Source organism: Aedes aegypti, chromosome 3 (genome assembly GCF_002204515.2).
Source record: "Aedes aegypti strain LVP_AGWG chromosome 3, AaegL5.0 Primary Assembly, whole genome shotgun sequence".
Classification (NCBI taxonomy): Eukaryota; Metazoa; Arthropoda; class Insecta; order Diptera; family Culicidae; genus Aedes; species Aedes aegypti.
Genome location: NC_035109.1, coordinates 211,395,222 through 211,414,713, shown reverse-complemented (window position 1 = coordinate 211,414,713; position 19,492 = coordinate 211,395,222). Strand labels below are relative to the sequence as shown.

At 43.1% G+C, this 19,492-nt stretch overlaps 1 protein-coding gene across 4 annotated transcripts in view; it reads right to left on the bottom strand.

Moving 5' to 3' along the window:
• Positions 1-1,032: 1,032 nt before the first annotated feature.
• Positions 1,033-19,492, bottom strand: part of LOC5572135 — a 457,258-nt gene continuing 438,798 nt past the window's right edge. For all 4 annotated transcript variants that reach the window (XM_021849403.1, XM_021849404.1, XM_021849402.1 and 1 more), the window contains 2 exons: positions 9,247-9,531; positions 1,033-1,445 (listed from right to left, as the gene is read on the bottom strand). In XM_021849403.1, coding sequence (XP_021705095.1) covers positions 1,249-1,445; positions 9,247-9,531 — 482 coding nt within the window. In that variant the 3' untranslated portion in view covers positions 1,033-1,248. The remainder of the gene's footprint in view (positions 1,446-9,246; positions 9,532-19,492) is intronic.

Below are 19,492 nucleotides of genomic sequence, written 5' to 3'. Positions count from 1 at the left end.
TGGACTCGTCATCAAAACATGTTTGCGCAACGAATGTAATTAAGATTGAAGACACATAAACTGATTCACTATGAGTTGGAAAACGTTTCCAGACGGATTTTTTGGATGCATTTCGTCAACAGTCGTTTCCTAAAAGCCAAGTTGATTGAAATGTCTTACGAATCCTACGTGTAAAAGTTCATTCATGCAGACAATCCGGGGTGACTCAGTTGTTCTATGCCCAACCGCATCAATACTGGTTCTCGCATTTCAATTTCCTACCCAAGCTCGACTATTTATAAAAAAACTATGACATTTTGAAAGAATAATAAATTCAACAATGCTTACATTTCAATAACTGAGCAACGAAAATATTTGCGAGGCATTTTTCTGAAGAATGATGATATTTTGAAACAATAATAAACGCCACAGAACAAAGAAAATTCAAAACAGCCAAATATTACGACAAACGTTGAAAACAATTCTATAGATTTTTTTTAATTACCTATGAACTTCTTGAAAAGTGGGTGAATAGAACAGTCTCGTCTTCAAATCCAAACACTGCTGAAGAATAAGCACATTGACAAGAATAATGTATCCAATATATACACTAGTACATATACTAACCCCGATGTAAAGTGTTGGTAATAATTATCATGTAGAATAATTCGTTATTGACTTCTGATGAAAAGCATGTTTGTCCAAAATAAACCTAAGATCCAATTTCCATCTATTGTGAAAAATTCTAGTTTGGTTTTATATCTGTTGAACTAAAGTATTTTTTGATCAATCCTATCAAAATGCGTTTTGTAATATTCTTAAATCATTCGATCAAATGTCTGTCGACCAAATGTCCTAAAGCCCATATTTGCAATTCTTTGATTTGCTTTACATAATTCCTCCATCATGTTCTTATTCCGTATACTTGATTAAGTCATTTTGTCCAAATGAGGTTCAAATAATTTATCGGAAATATATTATGATTGTGATACTTTCAATGAAATCTCCTTTTTACCATACTATTCTGCAATTTTATTTTCAAATCTATTGTACCTGCACTTTTTGTTATCTAAATTATCAAAATAAATGTTCATAGTCGGAAAATATATAAAACCATACTGAAAGTCGAATCAAACAAACAAATGCCGCGAGGAAAGATAAAAGAAAACACTTTCTTAAGCTGTCTTCCGTAGTCAAGTCCCTCGCAGACCTGGTTGGATTGGCCTCCGCTCACGCAGAAAAAATAAAAGGTAGAATCAAGGAAGTTTTTCAATCGTCCACCTCTTCCTCCTTGAGAATGCCAAGCCTTCGAGCCACGCTTTTCACGTTGGAGATAACTTCTTCCTGCACCAGGTTGAAGCTCATAGCCAGCAGTGCGATACCGAAGAGCAAATACAGCGAACACAGGGCGATGGAAATTTCCGAATCGTTTTTCACTCCTTGCGCCGGGACGAAATCGCCGAATCCTGTGAGAGAAAGAAAAAAAAATCACGTAAAGAATAGAGAGATGAAATGAACTGTTTTAAATATTATGCATAGAAGTTCTTACAGAAGAGTTATATCTCTGTTTGTCAGAAAAAGATAATTTTATTTGCGATGAAAGTTATACTCTTCGTTATGTTCTGTGATGTGATCGTTTCTATTATAAAGGCAAAAGTGTATCTACGGAAATATTATTGCAATCGAATAAGAAATTCTCATTGAAAATAACATTTTTGGCTGTTAACTTCCATTTATCCATCAGTCGAGATAGTCATGTAGAATTAAATCTAGGCGAATTCCATATCAAATCGTTCAGTCACAGAACTCGACCGTCTTCGATTTCCAATAGTATTTTCACATGTTTTTGGGTTGTTAAAATAAGTGTTTTCCATAGATAAATCAATGATTTCTTCTCAAGAATAGCTTTTGAAAATGAATTAATTAACTCATTACGCGTGGTAAAGATGGATAAATTGTGGGTGAAATTATGAAAAAAAAATACACGTGCTCGGCTGGGATTCGAACCCAGGACTCTTGTATGCTTTACCAACTAAGATACCTAGCCACTTGGTGACCATATAACTTAGAAGGTTACAAGTTTAGAATTCAAATCCCCACAGATCACGCAGACCCTGGACGTAGATTTTTTTATAATTTCACCCATAATGTATCCATCTTTACCACGCGTAATTAGTTAATTAATTTAAAACCCATGTGAATTGGATTACCGAACATCTCAAAATATGTGTCGATGTATTGAATTAAATATATTTGAAGATTGTTGATATTTTTCGGTGATTACTACACACTGAAACACGATTATAACGTTTCGGCTTACTGATTTTCAGCCATCATCAGATTTCTTTAAATCGATCGTTCACCACCAGTGTGGTTTTATTACTGTAAGCCAAAACGTTATAATCGTGTTTCAGTGTGTAGTAATCACCGAAAAATATCAACAATCTTCAAATATAACAATCGACGGTGACTTAAACCATATAGAGTATTGAATTAAAGTTTAAAAACTTTCATTCAAATTTTAAATTTTTAGTTTGACTTTTGGAAAAATTTAAACAGATCTGTGATCCAATCCATCTTGAATGTAACCGCTGCACTTATCACAAAATTAATAATGAACACAGCTAGCTCCGATAGCGCAATTATAATCACATCTCGCGAGAGCAATACAATTCCAGTACATGCGACTCGTAGCGTAGCAAACCTCTTAGTTAATCAACTAACAGGCAATCATTTCATCGCATCCTTTCATCTGTCGCCCATCATGTGGTTGTCATTGCAGCAGCTAATCTGATCAATAACCATTTACCACCTTGTGTTCGATCCAAATGCGATACGATATACGATGGGATGCGTACGGATAGAGCGTATAATTGAGCCGCATCCGTAACCCTCGTGGAATTGCAATGTGCATAAGTGCATGAGTAGGATGGAAAACTAGTGACTAGGGCAGAGTTATTTAAAATGCACTCATGGGGTAGAATGACCCAGTTTACTTTGCCGCTTCTGTGATTGGCATCTCACCAGAGCCCTACGCAACTTTTGCGCCTGCTACTAATCCACTGATTCTCGAGCTCTTCAGGTTGGACCAATTGGATGCCGAGATCGATCCAGCGATTCCGGTTGGAGGGTAGCTTCCGGTGCACTGGCACCCCGACGACGCAAAACTGGTGGTTTGTCACGATCGATACTCGGCATAGTCCCCAACGGTGGAGCTAACCTACTCCAGCGGAGAGTTCCCGACGTAAGAATATCTCCCGAAACCGTTAACGAAACGCGTTTGTTCCCGCTTCACTGCTACTGACCGGTGAAGTGCCAAAGTCGATCCAGCGATTCCGGTTGGAGGATGGCTTCCGGTTCACTGGTGCCCCGACGACTTGAGCCGGTGACTTGCTACGGACTACTAAGAGTAGACCCCGAATCCTACTCCGACGAAAATTTCCCCGACGGCGGAAGATCTTCCGAACCGATGCTATCCAGGCAGATTCCGAGGTCGGTCCTGTAATTCCGGTGGAGGAAAACTTCCGGCTCATAGGCGCCCCGACGACCATTTGCCAATGCTGTTTCGTGATCTACTCAGCTAGTCCCCGTCGGAAGGACATAGATGCGATGTTGGTCGGTTAAGTGCCAGGGTCGTTCCTGCAATTCCGGTTGGAGGATGACTTCCGCTTGGCAGGCGTCTTGACAACTTATTACTTATACTACGCTACGTCCACTTTACTCGGTATAGTCCCCGGTGGAGGATCTAGCCTACTCCGATCGCGCCCGTTGATCTCCTTCATATGCTTGCTTAAACAGACTGACTTGTCAAGTGCCGAGGTCGGTCCGATGATTCCGGCTGCTCCAACGACTCAGAGCCATGTGCTGTCCGCTGTGTTGAGTGCCGCTGCTCCACTCAGCCATCTTCGTTGTAAAAGAGACATCAGCTCCAGTCCTGTTTACCACGTCTCATTTCTCTTCGTCAGCACACATTCGTTGGACGTTATTGTACACATTAACGTCATTGCCGACGACGGATGTCATCTCGGCTCGCTCTTGCTCGAAGGGTGGACATTCGAAAACCACGTGCTCGGGGGTTTCGTCAACATCGCCGCACCCGTTGCATAACGGCGATCTTGCGTATGCAAACCTATTCAGGTATTTCTTGAAGCAGCCATGACCAGACAAAAACTGCGTCAAGTGGAAATTCACTTCTCCGTGTTTTCTGTTTACCCACATCGACAGGCACGGAATTAGTGGGTGGGTCCATCTACCGTTCTCAGCGCAGTCACACTGCTGTTGCCATTTCCTCATGGGCACTTTTCCGAATTCTCAGAGTGCCTCGGTCCTTGTAGCACTCATTGACTTCTTCGAGTTGAAGGCTTATAGGGATCAATCCTGAAATCACTCAGACTGCCTCCGATGATATCATACGATACGCACTCGACATACGCATGGCCATCAATCTGAACGTACTGTTTAGCCGGGAGTGGTTCTTCTTCGTTTGCAGTGTTGTCACCCATACCGGGCCAGCATATTTGAGTATCGACGTAGACACGCTCGCCAATAGTCGCATCTTGATGCTGCTGATTGCTGAATAGTTGAGCATGATCCGGGATAGAGCTGATATCACCATCACGGCCCTCTCACATTCATAATCGACATGGCTGGTGAAGCTCAGCCGATCATCAATCATCACTCTCAGGTGTCTGACTTCCCGCTTTGAGTCGATGATACACTGTCCGACCGAGATTCTCGCATGCTGCACTGCCTTTCGGTTGCTTATCATCACTACTTCGGTTTTGTGATGGACTAACAAAAGCTTCTTCCCTCGCATCCATTCTTCCACGACGTCTACTGCCTCAGTAGCAAGTATCTCTATCTCCTTGCTGATGACTACGAGCACCATGTCATCCGCGAAGCCGACTATCTCCACACCCTCAGCTTCATTACTCCGTAATACATAGCTATGCTTATTCCGCGCGGCGTGTGAGTCGATACGACTCACTCTCGCCGCGAGTGACGTGAGACGACTAATGTTAATCAAATGGGAGCGAGTCGACAATTGTCACCTCACACGCCGCGCAGAATAGCCACGAGCATTCCAGAGAGTCGGGCCAAGAATAGAACCCTGTGGGACGCCCGCCGCCATTGTTGTGCACAAAGTAGCTCCTCAAAATCTTACAAAAATACTCGGGGACCCCAATCTGTTCAACGATTCGGCGATCGCAGTCCAACTGACACTATTGAAGGCATTTTTTACTTCCAGAGTGACCACTCCACAGTACCGATTATAGTCACCCCACAGTTATGGATCAACTAAAGGTCATTTTTCAGAATAAGTTATGATTAAAAATCATTTTGACGTTGTACAAAACAAAACTACCTCCCTGGCAATGCAAAATATAGTTGGTTCGAGAATACACATCCAAATTCGCGGTTCTTTACGAAAAGTGTCGATTTCGATAGAAATTTCAAACGATGTCCTTCCCACAGATGTGGATCAGTGGAAGAGGCGGTTCCTTATAATGGATCAAATCGACTCATATTATGGATCAGAGCACTATAAAAGCAATTTATCTGTGAGTTAAAAGAAAATGGTGTGTTAGTGAAAGCATACGTTTCGGCGTTTCTTTCGGAATCATCTTATTGTTGATTCATAACTGTGATATGGCATTCAATGCCCCACAGTTATGAATCAACGCTTCTGGGAATACGGATTATATTTTATTTCATACGGACGAAAACAATATGCTAGGTCATGTTATGATTGATTGCGATGCTGTACAGATTTATGGATCACGTAGGTAAAATGTGTTCTGCGTAATTGCAACTCTTTTTGATGAGATATTCTCCGTTCAAGCCAACTCTGATCCATATCTGTGTTCTATCCATAACTGTGGGGTGACTGTACCTCTCCTCTTTTGCTTTCGCAGTCGTCTCCATAGCTTCCACGACCGTTTGGATGGCATCAACGGTGGATCTACCTTTTCGAAAGCCGAACTGCGTGTCACACAAGCCGTTTTCTCCCTCCATGTATTTTGTAAGCCTGTTTAGGATTACTGGCTTCAGCACTTTGCCAACTGTGTCCAGCAGACATATCAGTCTATATGCTGAAGAATCGCCAGGAGGCTTTTCGGCAGCTGCACCAGCTTTTGTCGCCTTCAAATATCGGGGAAGGTACCCTCCTCGATACATTTTTGCAGCACGACCCTGAACATATCCGGGTTTTCTTGGATTGCTGCTTTCAGACCTACGTTGGGGATTCCGTCTGGTCACGGAGCCTTCCTGGTTGTTAAGGCTTTCACCACTGTGACCAGCTCATCATTCATTGCCTTAGCTTCTTCTTCATCGTCATCCTGAGCTCCGTACGGTGTGAACGGCCAGCTCGTACGGTCGTGTCGCGGGAATAGCGCTTCAATGATGGTTTTCATCTTCTCCGGACACCTACCGGGTGGTACAGCTGGGCCCCTCAACTTCGCCATTGCGACTGTGTAGGCTTCACCCACGGATTTAAATTGACATTGCTACAGAACTCCTCCAGACTGGAGTGGCTCTCTTGTTTAGCCTGATTTCCTTGTTGAGAGCGATTTTTGCCGCCTTGTACGCTGGTTTTCAATCTGCTCTTTCAGCGTCGTTTTGGGCTCTCTGCATCCTTCTCCTAGCCCGAAAGCAGCTTGCATGCAGGTGGGCAATCGTCGAGTTCCAGTGTCAACTTATTTGCAGTAAAGTGCTGAGCCTTGCGCTCCAGTCGCAACGCCTCAACATACACCTCCTTGTCAAACTGCGACGTCTTCCACCTCCACTACCAATAGTGTACCGAAGCGCTTGGTGGTCACTGTGCGTATACTCCTCACTCACTCGCCAGTTCAAACTTCCTGACAGTCCAGGGCTACAGAAGGTTACGTCAATAATTGACTCTCGGCCATCCCGACGGTATGCGCTGGTAGTACCATCGTTGGCAACATCTACGTTTAGCCTAGCTAAGGCCTACAGTAAACTTTAATGAAGTCACCTTTATGAAGGCCGGGCATCGCAGACCTCCTGTAACGTGGTTGTTATTCTCTCCGTTAGCGCAGATCATACACTTTGAAGTTTTACGGCAGGCTTACGCCTTGTGGCCTTGTTCTCCGCACCTCCTACATATATGACCTCTGTCAGGCCCTTTGCAGAATCTAGCAAGATGATCGTACTCGTGGCATATGCTGCATGCTTTCGGTTTCTGAGAGACACTCAGTGGACATACCGACCAGCCTACTTTGATCTTCTCCATTTTTAGTGCCTTGACGGCCACTTCGATTGGAGCTATTAGCATTCCGGATGGCCCCTTCCTCATGCGGATCTGCATCTGCACTTGCCCTAGCTTGCACTGCTATTTCATGGCAACCCTAACATCTTCGTCCGTAGAGATTGCGTCCAAGTTCTTGCATTCAAGGACTGCCTCCGGACACACGGCTCTCACTTCTACCGTATTACCCATGGCTTGTCTCTGTTTAGCTCCAGGATCATATCTCCGGTGCGGGTACGCTTGTCTTTCCGCACGTCTGCACCTAGCTGTTCGAGCTTCGGGTCTCGTTGACGCGAGCGTCCTTGTACTCCTAGGAACCACTCGGTCTTGCATCTCCTGGTGATGATATTGGCCTCTTCGGCGTGAAAGGCAAGCTTGCCTTATTTATAAGGCAGTCTTGGCCGCCGATAACTCCTTCTCAGTCGATTCCACTTTCTGTGTAATGGCCGCCCATTCTTTGACAGCTAGTCCAAGGGTCCCTCGCATCTTCAGCACCAATTTCTTTATATTTTTGTGCACATTGCTTCTTTTATCGACGAATTCGTGCAATTCGTCCACCAGTTTCTTAGCTGCTCTCGAAGCACTCCAGAGGGCTAAGATACTTTGAAAGCGGTATCAGGTCGCTAGTTACTTGCAGATATGTGTTTTTTATAGAGATTCATCAGAGCCCATTGCTGAACCCCCTCCACATCCTAGGTAGACCATACTTGAGCCCCTGGTCAGATGGACCAGACGCTCGGCCACCTCCCGGAGGAAGTGCTAAAGAGTATATGTGTATATTGTGAGGAACATATAAAGATACGCTATGTCCTGGTCTATGTTTTGCTTGTAGTCCAAATAGTTCGCTACAACTTCTTCTTAGAACATTTTTCTCTAAAATTAACAGTTTCGGAGTTAGAATTTTTCAAATAATTTGCATGTAAAAACATATAGGTCATTTAAAAAAGTTGTTCTTGAGTCAAAATGATCGATTTTTCTATAGAAAACACTTATGGAACTGCCCATTAATTACGTAAGACAATTTCCGGGATTTATCAACACCTCCCGCTTCCTCCATGATAAGATTTTTTTGTATGAAAACAAAAAATAAATTGTATGGCGCGTAGGAAATATCAAACCCCCCTACCCCGTAATTAATGGACGGCCCCTGTTCTACCATACTGAAAACATGCGCAAAATTTTGTGCAAATCGAAGATTATCGAGCACCGTTTTTATTTTTTTGACTCATTCTGAATGGAATTCTTCGTATGTACCGTTTTGATTCATATTACGGACACTTAAGGCCTCAGTGGAGTGTTACTCATCGAAACGCATATAAAATAAATCAGTTTGTAGGATTCCTCCGCGTCATCGAGCCTTGAAAACCCTTAGCTTTCGAATAGTGGATGAAGATTTTGATTCCGCAACATTAATAATTTTAAATTGAATGAAAATGTGTGGACTTCCCATGATTCTTATTCCGGACGCTTCATTACTTTTGCCTTGATTTCCGGACACTTTGATTCCAATTCCGGACAGCTCATGAAAATCATAAATAGAGAAGTCAAATGATCGATTGAAATCGACAAACCACTAAACATACGTCTAAGGCAGTTGGGCATTGTAAATTTTCATGGATATTTATAAAAATGATTATTAAAACTAGCTTCGAAAATTCAAACTTTTGAACGGCAAAAGTTGAAACATTTCGTGTGAAATGTTTCCCATACAAAGAAGAGTGTCCGGAATTAAAATCTGTCCGTAATATGTATCAAAACGGTATTCATGTCAACCCGTTTTCCTTTATAACTAAAAATGTTTTAACAAATGCTATTTTTGAATGCTTCATAAAAATCAACATTTTACGTCTTATTGGCTGTTTTTCTGGAAAATTGTTTGATTCTGCAATATGGCAATTTTGTTAACTACTGTGCTACGTTACAAGTTTCTGGTAAAACTCTGTTAAATGCGACTAAGCATAAGTGTGAATTTTGAACCATCTTCCCCTACATATACTTACCGATGGTGGTTAGTGTGATGAAACAGAAATAAGCCGAATCGAGGAAAGACCACTCTTCCCATTTGGAGAACATGAAAGCCCCGGCAATGATGTAGCTGACAACTAGAAAGACGCACAGCCAGATGGGCACCGGGCGGACGATGGAAGAGGGCGGCAACTCCCCGCTGCGGATGTCCCAGTCTTCGTCATACAGTGAACTGTCATCGATTACGTTCTGGAGATGACGCGCTTGTCGGTGGACCGCAAATCCCATGGGAGACATTATGCGTGGTGATGGCGATGGCACTTTTGGTCACGTTTCGTCGGATGCACCGAGCAGTTTTGCAAATATGCACATTGCACATGGCAGGTTTCACAGTGTTTTTAACGGAGAGAGAAAGAGAAACGGAAGAAAGAGGGAAGAAAATAATTTTCAGATGGTTAAATTATCCTCTATAGAGCAGGCAAATTTTCAAGAGTTTTTTAATTAAAAACGCATAATCAGCGTTAAATTATAGCTTCTAGTATTTAATTTTCTTGGCTTGGGATCAATTCTGAACGCTAAATTACTCACAGATATATTGCCGTCGCGATGCCGCGTGACAAGCCGCTGCACAGTGGGAACAGATGAAATGGTGAAATTATCTTAATGGTTGAGAATTAAATTAAAATTGCTTCATTTTTGGTAATTTTACAATCCATAATGAGATACATGTATCTCCTGATTAGCTCCCCATCACATAGTAAGGCACATGCGCTAGAGTCTGTACACGGAAATTCTCTAAACGGTAACACGGAAAATATATGTATGGTAAAATGCATCTGACGAATTATTTCTCAAAATTGGGAACTATTTTGTGTCAGTTGTGCGTAATGATGATAACTATAGGGCTCTGCACTGTTTTGATTCTATATGGGATTTTTACTTGACCTGGTCGTGTTGTTTTCAAATCTTGTGCAAGAGTGAAAAAGTGTTCGGATAGAACTACAAACAGTCCTCAGAGCAGTCTTGTTGTTGACAGCTTGAAGCTGTAATTAGATTTATTTTAGATAATTTCATCTATTACTCAATGTATATAAACTTACAACAAGTTTTTCTTCTAGTTTCCTCAGGCAGCCAAGAGTTACTTCCCAACACTGGTTGATAGGTCGTCCAAATGACCTTTATAGATTTAAGAACACGTAAGATCAGTGGATCATTTTGATAACATATGTTGTATAGACTTTCTTTGCTTTTAAGGATCTTAGTTTTAAGAAATCTCAACCGTTTTACAATTTTCAGTGTGAATAAGTTCAATCTAGGTTATCAAATTATAAATGTTTAGGTGGGATAACAAATTTATAATGAAATTCACAAAATTTAGTATATGTTGCATGAAAACTTACATTAAACCATCATAACAATGAAGAAATATAAATGAGCATTGAAATATAGGGAATTATACTTAACACTTCAGTCGTCGCGCTGTTGTATTTTGTACAACAGTGGTGAAAAAACCTCGCTTATCGTACACAGCATCAGCGTGGTGGTTCTGACGCTGGCAAACCGCGCGACGACTGAAGGGTTAAATAAAGTTCAATAAAGTAGTAATATTCAGAAAAACGTGACTAATCAATTCTAGCTTTCTAAACGTCGTATCAGTTTTTGCATATCAAGGGTGTATAGGTAGCCTTGCTGACGGATCGTTTGACGCACGTCGATTGTCTCGTCGTCGGTCGCAACTCGTTGTAGATTCAACAGGGGAATCGGTAAGCTCGGCGGTACAGGCTTGTTCCGATATTCCGAACAAAAAGAAAGAATGATTTTTATGCAAAGTTTTTTCGTTCAAGATCATGAAGTTTACATATCGCGCGCAGGTTCGAGATGTGATATTTCTTCTGAGCTCGTTTACCGTGGAATTCCCATTCTGATGTCCATACATTCGATGGTATTCGTCGATGATAATGTCAGTAATTTGATGTACGTAGCTAACGGCGAAGCTCCAATGCGAGCGCCCATGCGCACGTCACCTTCACCGATGAATTGCGATAGCTTCCTCAACGGACTGCACTTTTCCACTTCGCTGATCGCTTCGTTTCCATATCCCGATCTTATCTGCTCTAATGCAGCTCACAGATGTTCAGACGGTTTGACCAACATTGATTCCGCCCCCCAGTTAGTCAAACTGATTCATGTTGATGCAACCGTTTTACCGATTGTCAAAGTTCGTTGCAGCGACACTATATTTCTTTGCATGTTCTGAATGATCTCAGCAAACCTAGTGGATATGTGATTCTTATTTTTCCGAATTCAGTGTCTGTTTTTGCAAGATTTGCAAGTTGGGCAAAAAGGAAGGAAAACAGAACCTTCAAAATTTAAGTACCGGAAGAAATATATATTGATGAGGAATTCCATTAATAATTCGCACGAAAAATTCCGATAATACTCTAAAGTTATGAGGGGTCTCTGTCGGAGATTATTCTGAACAGTCATCGATATGGCAATGGCTGTGGGAATTTCTCCATACATGCTATACAGAATCTGTAAGTGGTTTCCTCTTATACTACTACTTTAAAATTTTTCCAAGAATTCATGGCTTTCTCTAGGGATTCAACCAGGAATTCCTCCTATCAAAAATCTCCCACTGCTTCTCTATGACTTCCTTCAGAAAATCCTTCAGCAATTTATACAAATATTCTGCTAGGGATTCCTTCTCGATTTTCATACAGAGACTCACTGCAGAGATTCTTACAGCGATTCTACCTAGAATTTCTCCAAGGATTTATCAAGGTATTACTTCAGGAAATGCCTCCAAGGATTCCACCAGGAAGCCTTTACGAATTTAATAAGAAATACTGCAAACGAATTCACCAAATTTCCTCAATGGGGGTTTCATCAGCAATTTCTTTAGAGATTCCGTTTGCAATTTGTTGACAGATTCCTCCAGGTTATCTTCCGGGGATTCTTTGAGGGAATATTCAATAAATTGTTTTCTGAATTCCATAGTGTTTCCTTCAAAGATCCTTTCTAGTATCCCTGAAGGGACCCTACGAGGCATTCGTCCTGGGATTTCTTCAGAAATTACTTGAAAAAGCTATTAGATATTCGTCAAGGGTTTCATATTGGATTTTGTCCACCAATTCCTTGCAGTATTTCTTGAAAGAGTTTTTTCAAGAGATCCACCAAGAATTACCTTGGAAAATCCTTTAGAAGCTTCTTCAGGGATTACTTTAAAAGTTCTTCCAGAGATATATTTATGAATTTCTCCAGTGATTTCTTTGATATTTCCTCCAAGATTTTTTCAAGAAATTACTTCCACGGATTTTTTTCAAAAAATCTTCCTGGTGTCTATTTAGAGATTCAACCGGGAGGCATTCAGAAAAATGCTTTGGTTAATCCTCTAAACAAATTTCAGTGGAAACCCTGGAGGAACAATGTTTTGGATTTTTGTACAAACTTCCAGGCTGTTTGGGCACGTCAGGAGTTAACCATCAATGTTAACTTTCCCAATCAGCCAAGATAGCCGCGTAGTGTCGGTAGCGGTTGTTTCAACTGGCTAAGAATTAACACTACGGACTGCCTGTTCCGGTGGTAAGAGTCCACCTCACAGGTGACCCCTAATTCATACGGTTTTAAGCTTACCGTGCCTAAGAATGAATGGTTAGGGGGGTCTAAATAAAACCTACCCGCAAACGGAGCCTGTGGAGTTCTAGGGCGCCCTCTACAGTATTATGCCCTTCCTGTGCTACCCGGAGCAATGGTGCAGGTGACCTTGTGTTTCTCCAAGATAATCGGCTGCCCTTCTTCAGTCAAGCCTGAGGCTAAATAAGGGTGGGATTATTAATACATTGAATTTTAGTTTAAATTTTCACCTCTATGGATTCGCATTATGCGTTTTACGCAGTTTATTCTGTGCTTTTCGCCTTTGGCGACTTTTAAGAGATACCGATCTGGTTTTTGTTCGCTGCTGATCTTTTTCGTTCTGAGATTGCGAAAAGCTTAACCCTGCCTAGTTTGGGTAGTGGCTACGGCTAGGATAGCTTAATTAGATCAATCTCCAGCATAAAATGTCAGCAACGATTAATCTTTGTAGACTCATGTAAATGGTACAGCTCAAGTGGCGCTAGTTCAAAAACCTTACTTTTGTGAACTTTTATCTAGGTAACCTAGTGGACCCAGTTTTTGATACTTTCAGAAACATGAAATGGCATACTCGCGTGCCATGCCTCGTGCATGCGTGCTCGTAAATAGCGCTGACGTCGCTACACTCATTTCTGAGTTAACAACCAGAGATGTATGTGCTGTCACAATTGATATTTCTGTATGTGACCTCAATAGGAAATACGTCTTTCGTTTTGTGGTGTATTTACCACATGATTAACCATCCCCAATGGATGATTTAAAACGAGTTGTCGTTCACTGCCTATGAAAAGGCCTTCTGCTGATTGTGGGCAGTGATGCTGATATTCATCACATCATCTGGAGCAGCTCAGATATCAATTTGAGAAGCTCCAGTCTGATGGAATGCTTAAGTAGTTCAAATCTTGGATTACTTATTGTAGGAAATGGCCTACATCTCTATATGAACATAAGAATGTAAATTCGCAGACTTTGCATTTGTTATACTCCACAAACTGGGAATTGGTTGTGACCAAATTCCATGGATTTTCCCCGTCCATTGAAAATCCTAGTGATTTGGATGTTTCCACTTCCGGTGAATTGGGACACAATTGTCCTTGCTTCGAGTGATCTCAAAATTGCTTGCCACTTTGCTTATAGGAAATGTTCCTCACAACTCCCTTCGCGAGACGAGTGGACGTCTGTACATTACTGAGCCATCCCAAAGGTGGCTAAGTATTTAACAAATCTGTCAAAGCAGAATTGCAGTCGCTTGGTTACAACCTTGAATGGCCACTGCCGACTCAAATATCACATGGCAAATATTCAGTGTGTTGATACATTTGTGTGTGATAGTTGTGATTCCGATTATGGAACTTCTTATCACCTGATATGTAACTATCCAATCTTCGCGTAATTGCGATTCCAATTACTTGGTTAACACTTATTAAGTGAAACTGATTTCAGAAACCTGAATCTTCAGGACATTCTGTTATTCTTAACCCGCTGTGGTAATGAGCTATAGGCTCTCTTTACGCTCATGCGTTTTGCAGTGTCCTCTTAGGGCGCTGTTCGAACCCATTGTGGTATGGAGCTACATGCTCTCAATTCGCTTATGCGATTTTCCCTCTTCAAGGGACCCCACTCCTATTTCCTCCCATCTTTCCCTTCCCTTTCCTCTCCCATCGGGTAGATGATGAAATAGGCTCAAATATGGCGATGGCACAAATCTCCCAAATGGCGTTGAACGTGCCTCTGGAGCCAGCATTCTGATACCTGATACCTGATGGGACCCTACGAGACATTCGTCCTGGGATTTCTTCAGAAATTACTTGAAAAAGCTATCAGATATTCGTCCAGGGTTTCATATAGGATTTTGTACACCAATTCCTTGCAGTATTTCTTGGAAGAGTTTTTTCAAGGAATCCACCAAGAATTACCTTGGAAAATCCTTTAGAAGCTTCTTCAAGGATTACTTTAAAAGTTCTTCCAGAGATATATTTATGAATTTCTCCAGTGATTTCTTTGATATTTCCTCCAAGATTTTTTCAAAAAACTACTTCCACGGATTTTTTTCAAAAAATCTTCCAGGTGTCTTTTTAGAGATTCAACCGGAAGGCATTCAGAAAAATGCTTTGGTTAATCCTCTAAACAAATTTCAGTGGAAACCCTGGAGGAACAATGTTTTGGAATTTTGTACAAACTTCCTGATGACATCCCTAGAATAGAGTGAGGAAAAATGTCAAGTTTAAAGTTTAATCATTAGCGGAATTTCTGGTAGATTCTCTCGCGGAAATATTTGTGGTTTTTCAGAAAAAAAATATTGAAGTGCACTCTTCAGAAAATTTTATGGTTAATTCTCTGGAGAAATTTCTGATAGCCCTGAAAAAAATTTCAGAAGACAAATCCTAGTGAAAGCTTTGAAATATTTTCTGGAAAAACTTCCGGCGAAACTCTGGTAGATTTTTTTGGTGGAAATTGTGGCGACACTCTAGTGATATTCCCAGTTTTAACTCTTGGATGAATTCCGTAAAATAAACTCTGGAACTTAACAAACTGGAGGAATTCCTGATTATTTTCCTGATGAAATTTCCTTATATAATTGCTATAGGAACACCTCATTGAATCCCTAGAGAGTTCCCGGTGGAATCGCTGAAGGAACTCCTTATAGAATCCCCTAGAGAAATCCAAATGGAATCTTTGAAGGAACTCCTGATGGAATCCCTGGAGAAACTTCTGATGGAATTGTAAGAGGAACTCCTGATGGAATCCCTAGAGGAGTTCCAGGAATCTCTGAAGGAGCTCCTGATAGAATCCCCTGAAGGAATTCCAGGTGGAATCTTTGAAAGTACTTCTAATAGAATCCCTGGAGAAACTTCTGATGGAATTGCTAAAGGAACTCCTGATGGGATCCCTAGAGGAGTTCCAGGAATCTTTGAAGGAACTCCTAATAGAATCCCTGGAGGAATTCCAAGTACAATCTCTAAAGGAACTTCTGATGAAATCCCTAAACACCGCATTTCAGTGAAGAAACCCGAATCATTCATTTTGTGGTCCGTGGCACCTGAATCCAGGAACCACTCTATCTTCACCAATTCATCCTTCGACGCCAGGAATACAGCCTCCGCACGTTCCGAGGAACTATTGTCTTCAACAACTTTGTCAGTTTTACGATTCTTCGAATTCACTTTTCCGTTGAAATTTGGTTTGGGAACCACTGACTCACGACAATCGTTTTTTCGGTGTCCGATTTTCCCGCATCGAAATCACTTCACTTTATGCCAAATTTGCCTGCTCTTCATAGCAACACCCTCATTATCACCATCAGGGGCTAACTGACTCTTCTTCAATTCCACATCAAGCAAGCACTTCTTCACAAAATCCATTGTCACGCCGCCGGTAAGCGTCTCGATCGTGGTAACCACTGAATCGAACTAAGATGGCAATGTCAATAGCAAATGACAAATTAAATTGCATCCGACTCTTCTACCGCCGCACCACTTTCCTTCAACTCACGAATCATACAGTCGAACTTCAACAAGTGTTCCGACCAACTCATTCCAGCACACAATCAAGAAACGAATAATCAACGAGAGAATACGAACCGGGACAATCGGCGAAGACCACAGCGACGTAAAGGGACTATCTATTGGAAGCTCGGTACGTGGAATTGTAATTCTCTCAACTTCATCACAAGCACATGCATACTCGCCGACTTGCTAAAGGACCGCGGATTCGGTATCGTAGCGTTGCAGGAAGTGTGTTGGAAGGGATCAATGGTGCGAACTTTTAGAGGTAACCACATCGTCTACCAGAGCTGCGGCAACACACACGAGCTGGGAGCAGCTTTTATAGTGATGGGTGATATGCAGAGGTGCGTGATCGGGTGGTGGCCGATCAATGAGAGAATGTGCAAGTTGAGGCTCAAAGGCCGGTTCTTCAACTACAGCATAATTTGTCCATCTTTACCACGCGTAATGAGTTAATTAATTTAATAACCATGTAGATTGGATTACCGAACAGCTCAATATAAGTGTCAGTTTATAATAAACGTGCACAGCCCTCACTCCGGAAGCACTGATGATGATAAAGACGCTTTTTACGCGCAGCTCGAACGCGAGTACGACAGCTGCCCAAGCCACGACGTCAAAATCATCATAGGAGATCTAAACGCTTAGGTTGGCCAGGAGAAGGAACTCAGACCGACGATTGGAAAGTTCAGCGCTCACTGGATGACGAACGAAAAAGGCCTACGACTAATTGATTTTGCCGCCTCCAAGAATATGGCCATTCGTAGCACCTACTTCCAGCACAGCCTTCCATACCGATACACCTGGAGATCGCCACAGTAGACAGAATCGCAAATCGACCACGTTCTGATTGATGATTGGCACTTCTCCGACATTATCGACGTCAGGACCTATCGTGGCGCTAACATCGACTCTGACCACTATCTGGTGATGGTCAAACTGCGCCCAAAACTCTCCATCGTTAACAATGTACGGTACCGACGGCCGCCCCGGTATGGCCTAGAGCGGCTCAAGCAACCGGATGTCGCAGCGGCATACGCGCAGCACCTCGAGGCTGCATTACTGGAAGAGGGTGAGCTGGACAAAGCCCCTCTTGAGGACTGCTGGAGAACAGTAAAAGCAGCCATCAACGATGCAGCTGAGACCAACGTCGGGTACGTGGGACGGAGTCGACGGAACAATTGGTTCGACGAGGAGTGCCAGGAGGTTTTGAAGGAGAAGAATGCAGCTCGGGCGGTCATGCTGCAGCAAGGGACCCGGCAAAACGTGGAACGCTATAAACGGAAAACGGCAACAGCAGACCCGCCTCTTTCGGGAGAAAAAACGCCGCCTGGAGGAGACGGAGTGCGAGGAGATGGAACAGCTGTGCCGGTCTCAAGAAACGCGTAAGTTCTATCAGAAGCTCAACGCATCCCGCAACGGCTTCGTGCCGCGAGCAGAGATGTGCAGGGATAAGGATGGGAGCATTCTGACAGACGAGCGTGAGGTGATCGAAAGGTGGAGGCAGCACTTCGACGAGCACCTGAATGGCGCTGAGAGCACAGTCAATGAAGGACGGGACAACGGAGGAAATGCCTTCGTCAGTACTGCGGAAGATGGAAACCAACCAACCCCCACTTTGAGGGAGGCTAAGGATGCCATTCACCAGCTCAAGAACAATAAAGCTGCTAGTAAGGATGGTCTCGGAGCTGAACTCATAAAGATGGGTCCGGAGGGGCTGGCCATTAGTCTGAACCGGCTGATAGGCACAATCTGGGAAACAGAACAGCTACCGGAGGAGTGGAAGGAAGAGGTAATATGCCCCATCTACAAGAAAGGCGACAAGTTAGATTGTGAGAACTTTCTGGCGATCACCATCCCAGATTATCCCTGATCATCTTCCGTCGTTTGGCACCTGTAGTAAACGAGCTCGTGGGAAGTTATCAAGCCGGCTTCGTTGACGGCCGATCGACAACAGAACAGATCTTTACTTTACGGCAAATCCTCCAAAAATGTCGTGAATACCAGGTCCCAACGCATCACCTTTTCATCGATTTCAAGGCGGCATACGATAGTATAGACCGCGTAGAGCTATGGAAAATCATGGACGAGAACAGCTTTCCCGGGTAGCTCACAAGACTGATAAGAGCGACGATGGAAGGTGTGCAGGAACACTTCAGTTCGTTTGGATCCCACCGGGGACTACGACAAGGTGATGGGCTTTCGTGCCTGTTGTTCAATATTGCGCTAGAAGATGATATGCGGAGAGCCGGGTACGATTTTTACGAGCTCCAGTCAATTAGTTTGCTTCGCGGATGATATGGACTTCATCGGCCGAATATTTGAAAAGGTGGCAGACCTGTACACCCGCCTGAAACGCGAGGCAGCAAAAGTTGGACTGGTGGTGAATGCAGCCAAGACAAAGTACATGCTAGCTGGTGGGGCCGAGCGCGACAGGGCTCGCCTAGGTAGCAGTGTTACGATAGACGGGGATACTTTCGAGGTGGTCGACGAGTTTGTCTACCTTGATTCCTTGCTGACGGCAGACAATAACGTTAGCCGTGAAATACGGACGCGCATCATCAGTGGAAGTCGGGCCTACTATAGCCTCCAGAAGAAGCTGCGGTCAGAATAGATTCACGCCCGCACCAAATGTACCATGTACAAAACGCTCATAAGGCTGGTAGTCCTCTACGGGCATGAATCTAGGACGATGCTCGAGGAGGACCTGCAAGCACTTGAAGTCTTCGAACGTCGGGTGCTTAGGACGATTACCATCACGGAAAGATCCTGACCGACCGGGAATTGAACCCAGCCATCTTCAGCATGGTTTTGCTTTGTTGCCGTGGGCTCTAACCACTCGGCTAAGGAAGGCCCCTGCGATGCCATCCATACTTCAAAGAAAACACTGCGTAGAGCGATCAACTTGCCGGATAAAAAAATAGTGGTACATCTCTCATACATCTCCCACTACCGGCTGACGAAACTGATACAACAGCTTTGGCAGTAGCCACAAAAGATCTGGACCCTTCAGTAGCATTCCGTTGACCGAGATGTCATTTACTTTGGTGACCATATTCACGTTGTACCGTTATACTTTCCAAAATCTCTCTTGTGCGGCGTTCGTCGCCTCCCTCTAGTGTACGTGGAGCCACAATGC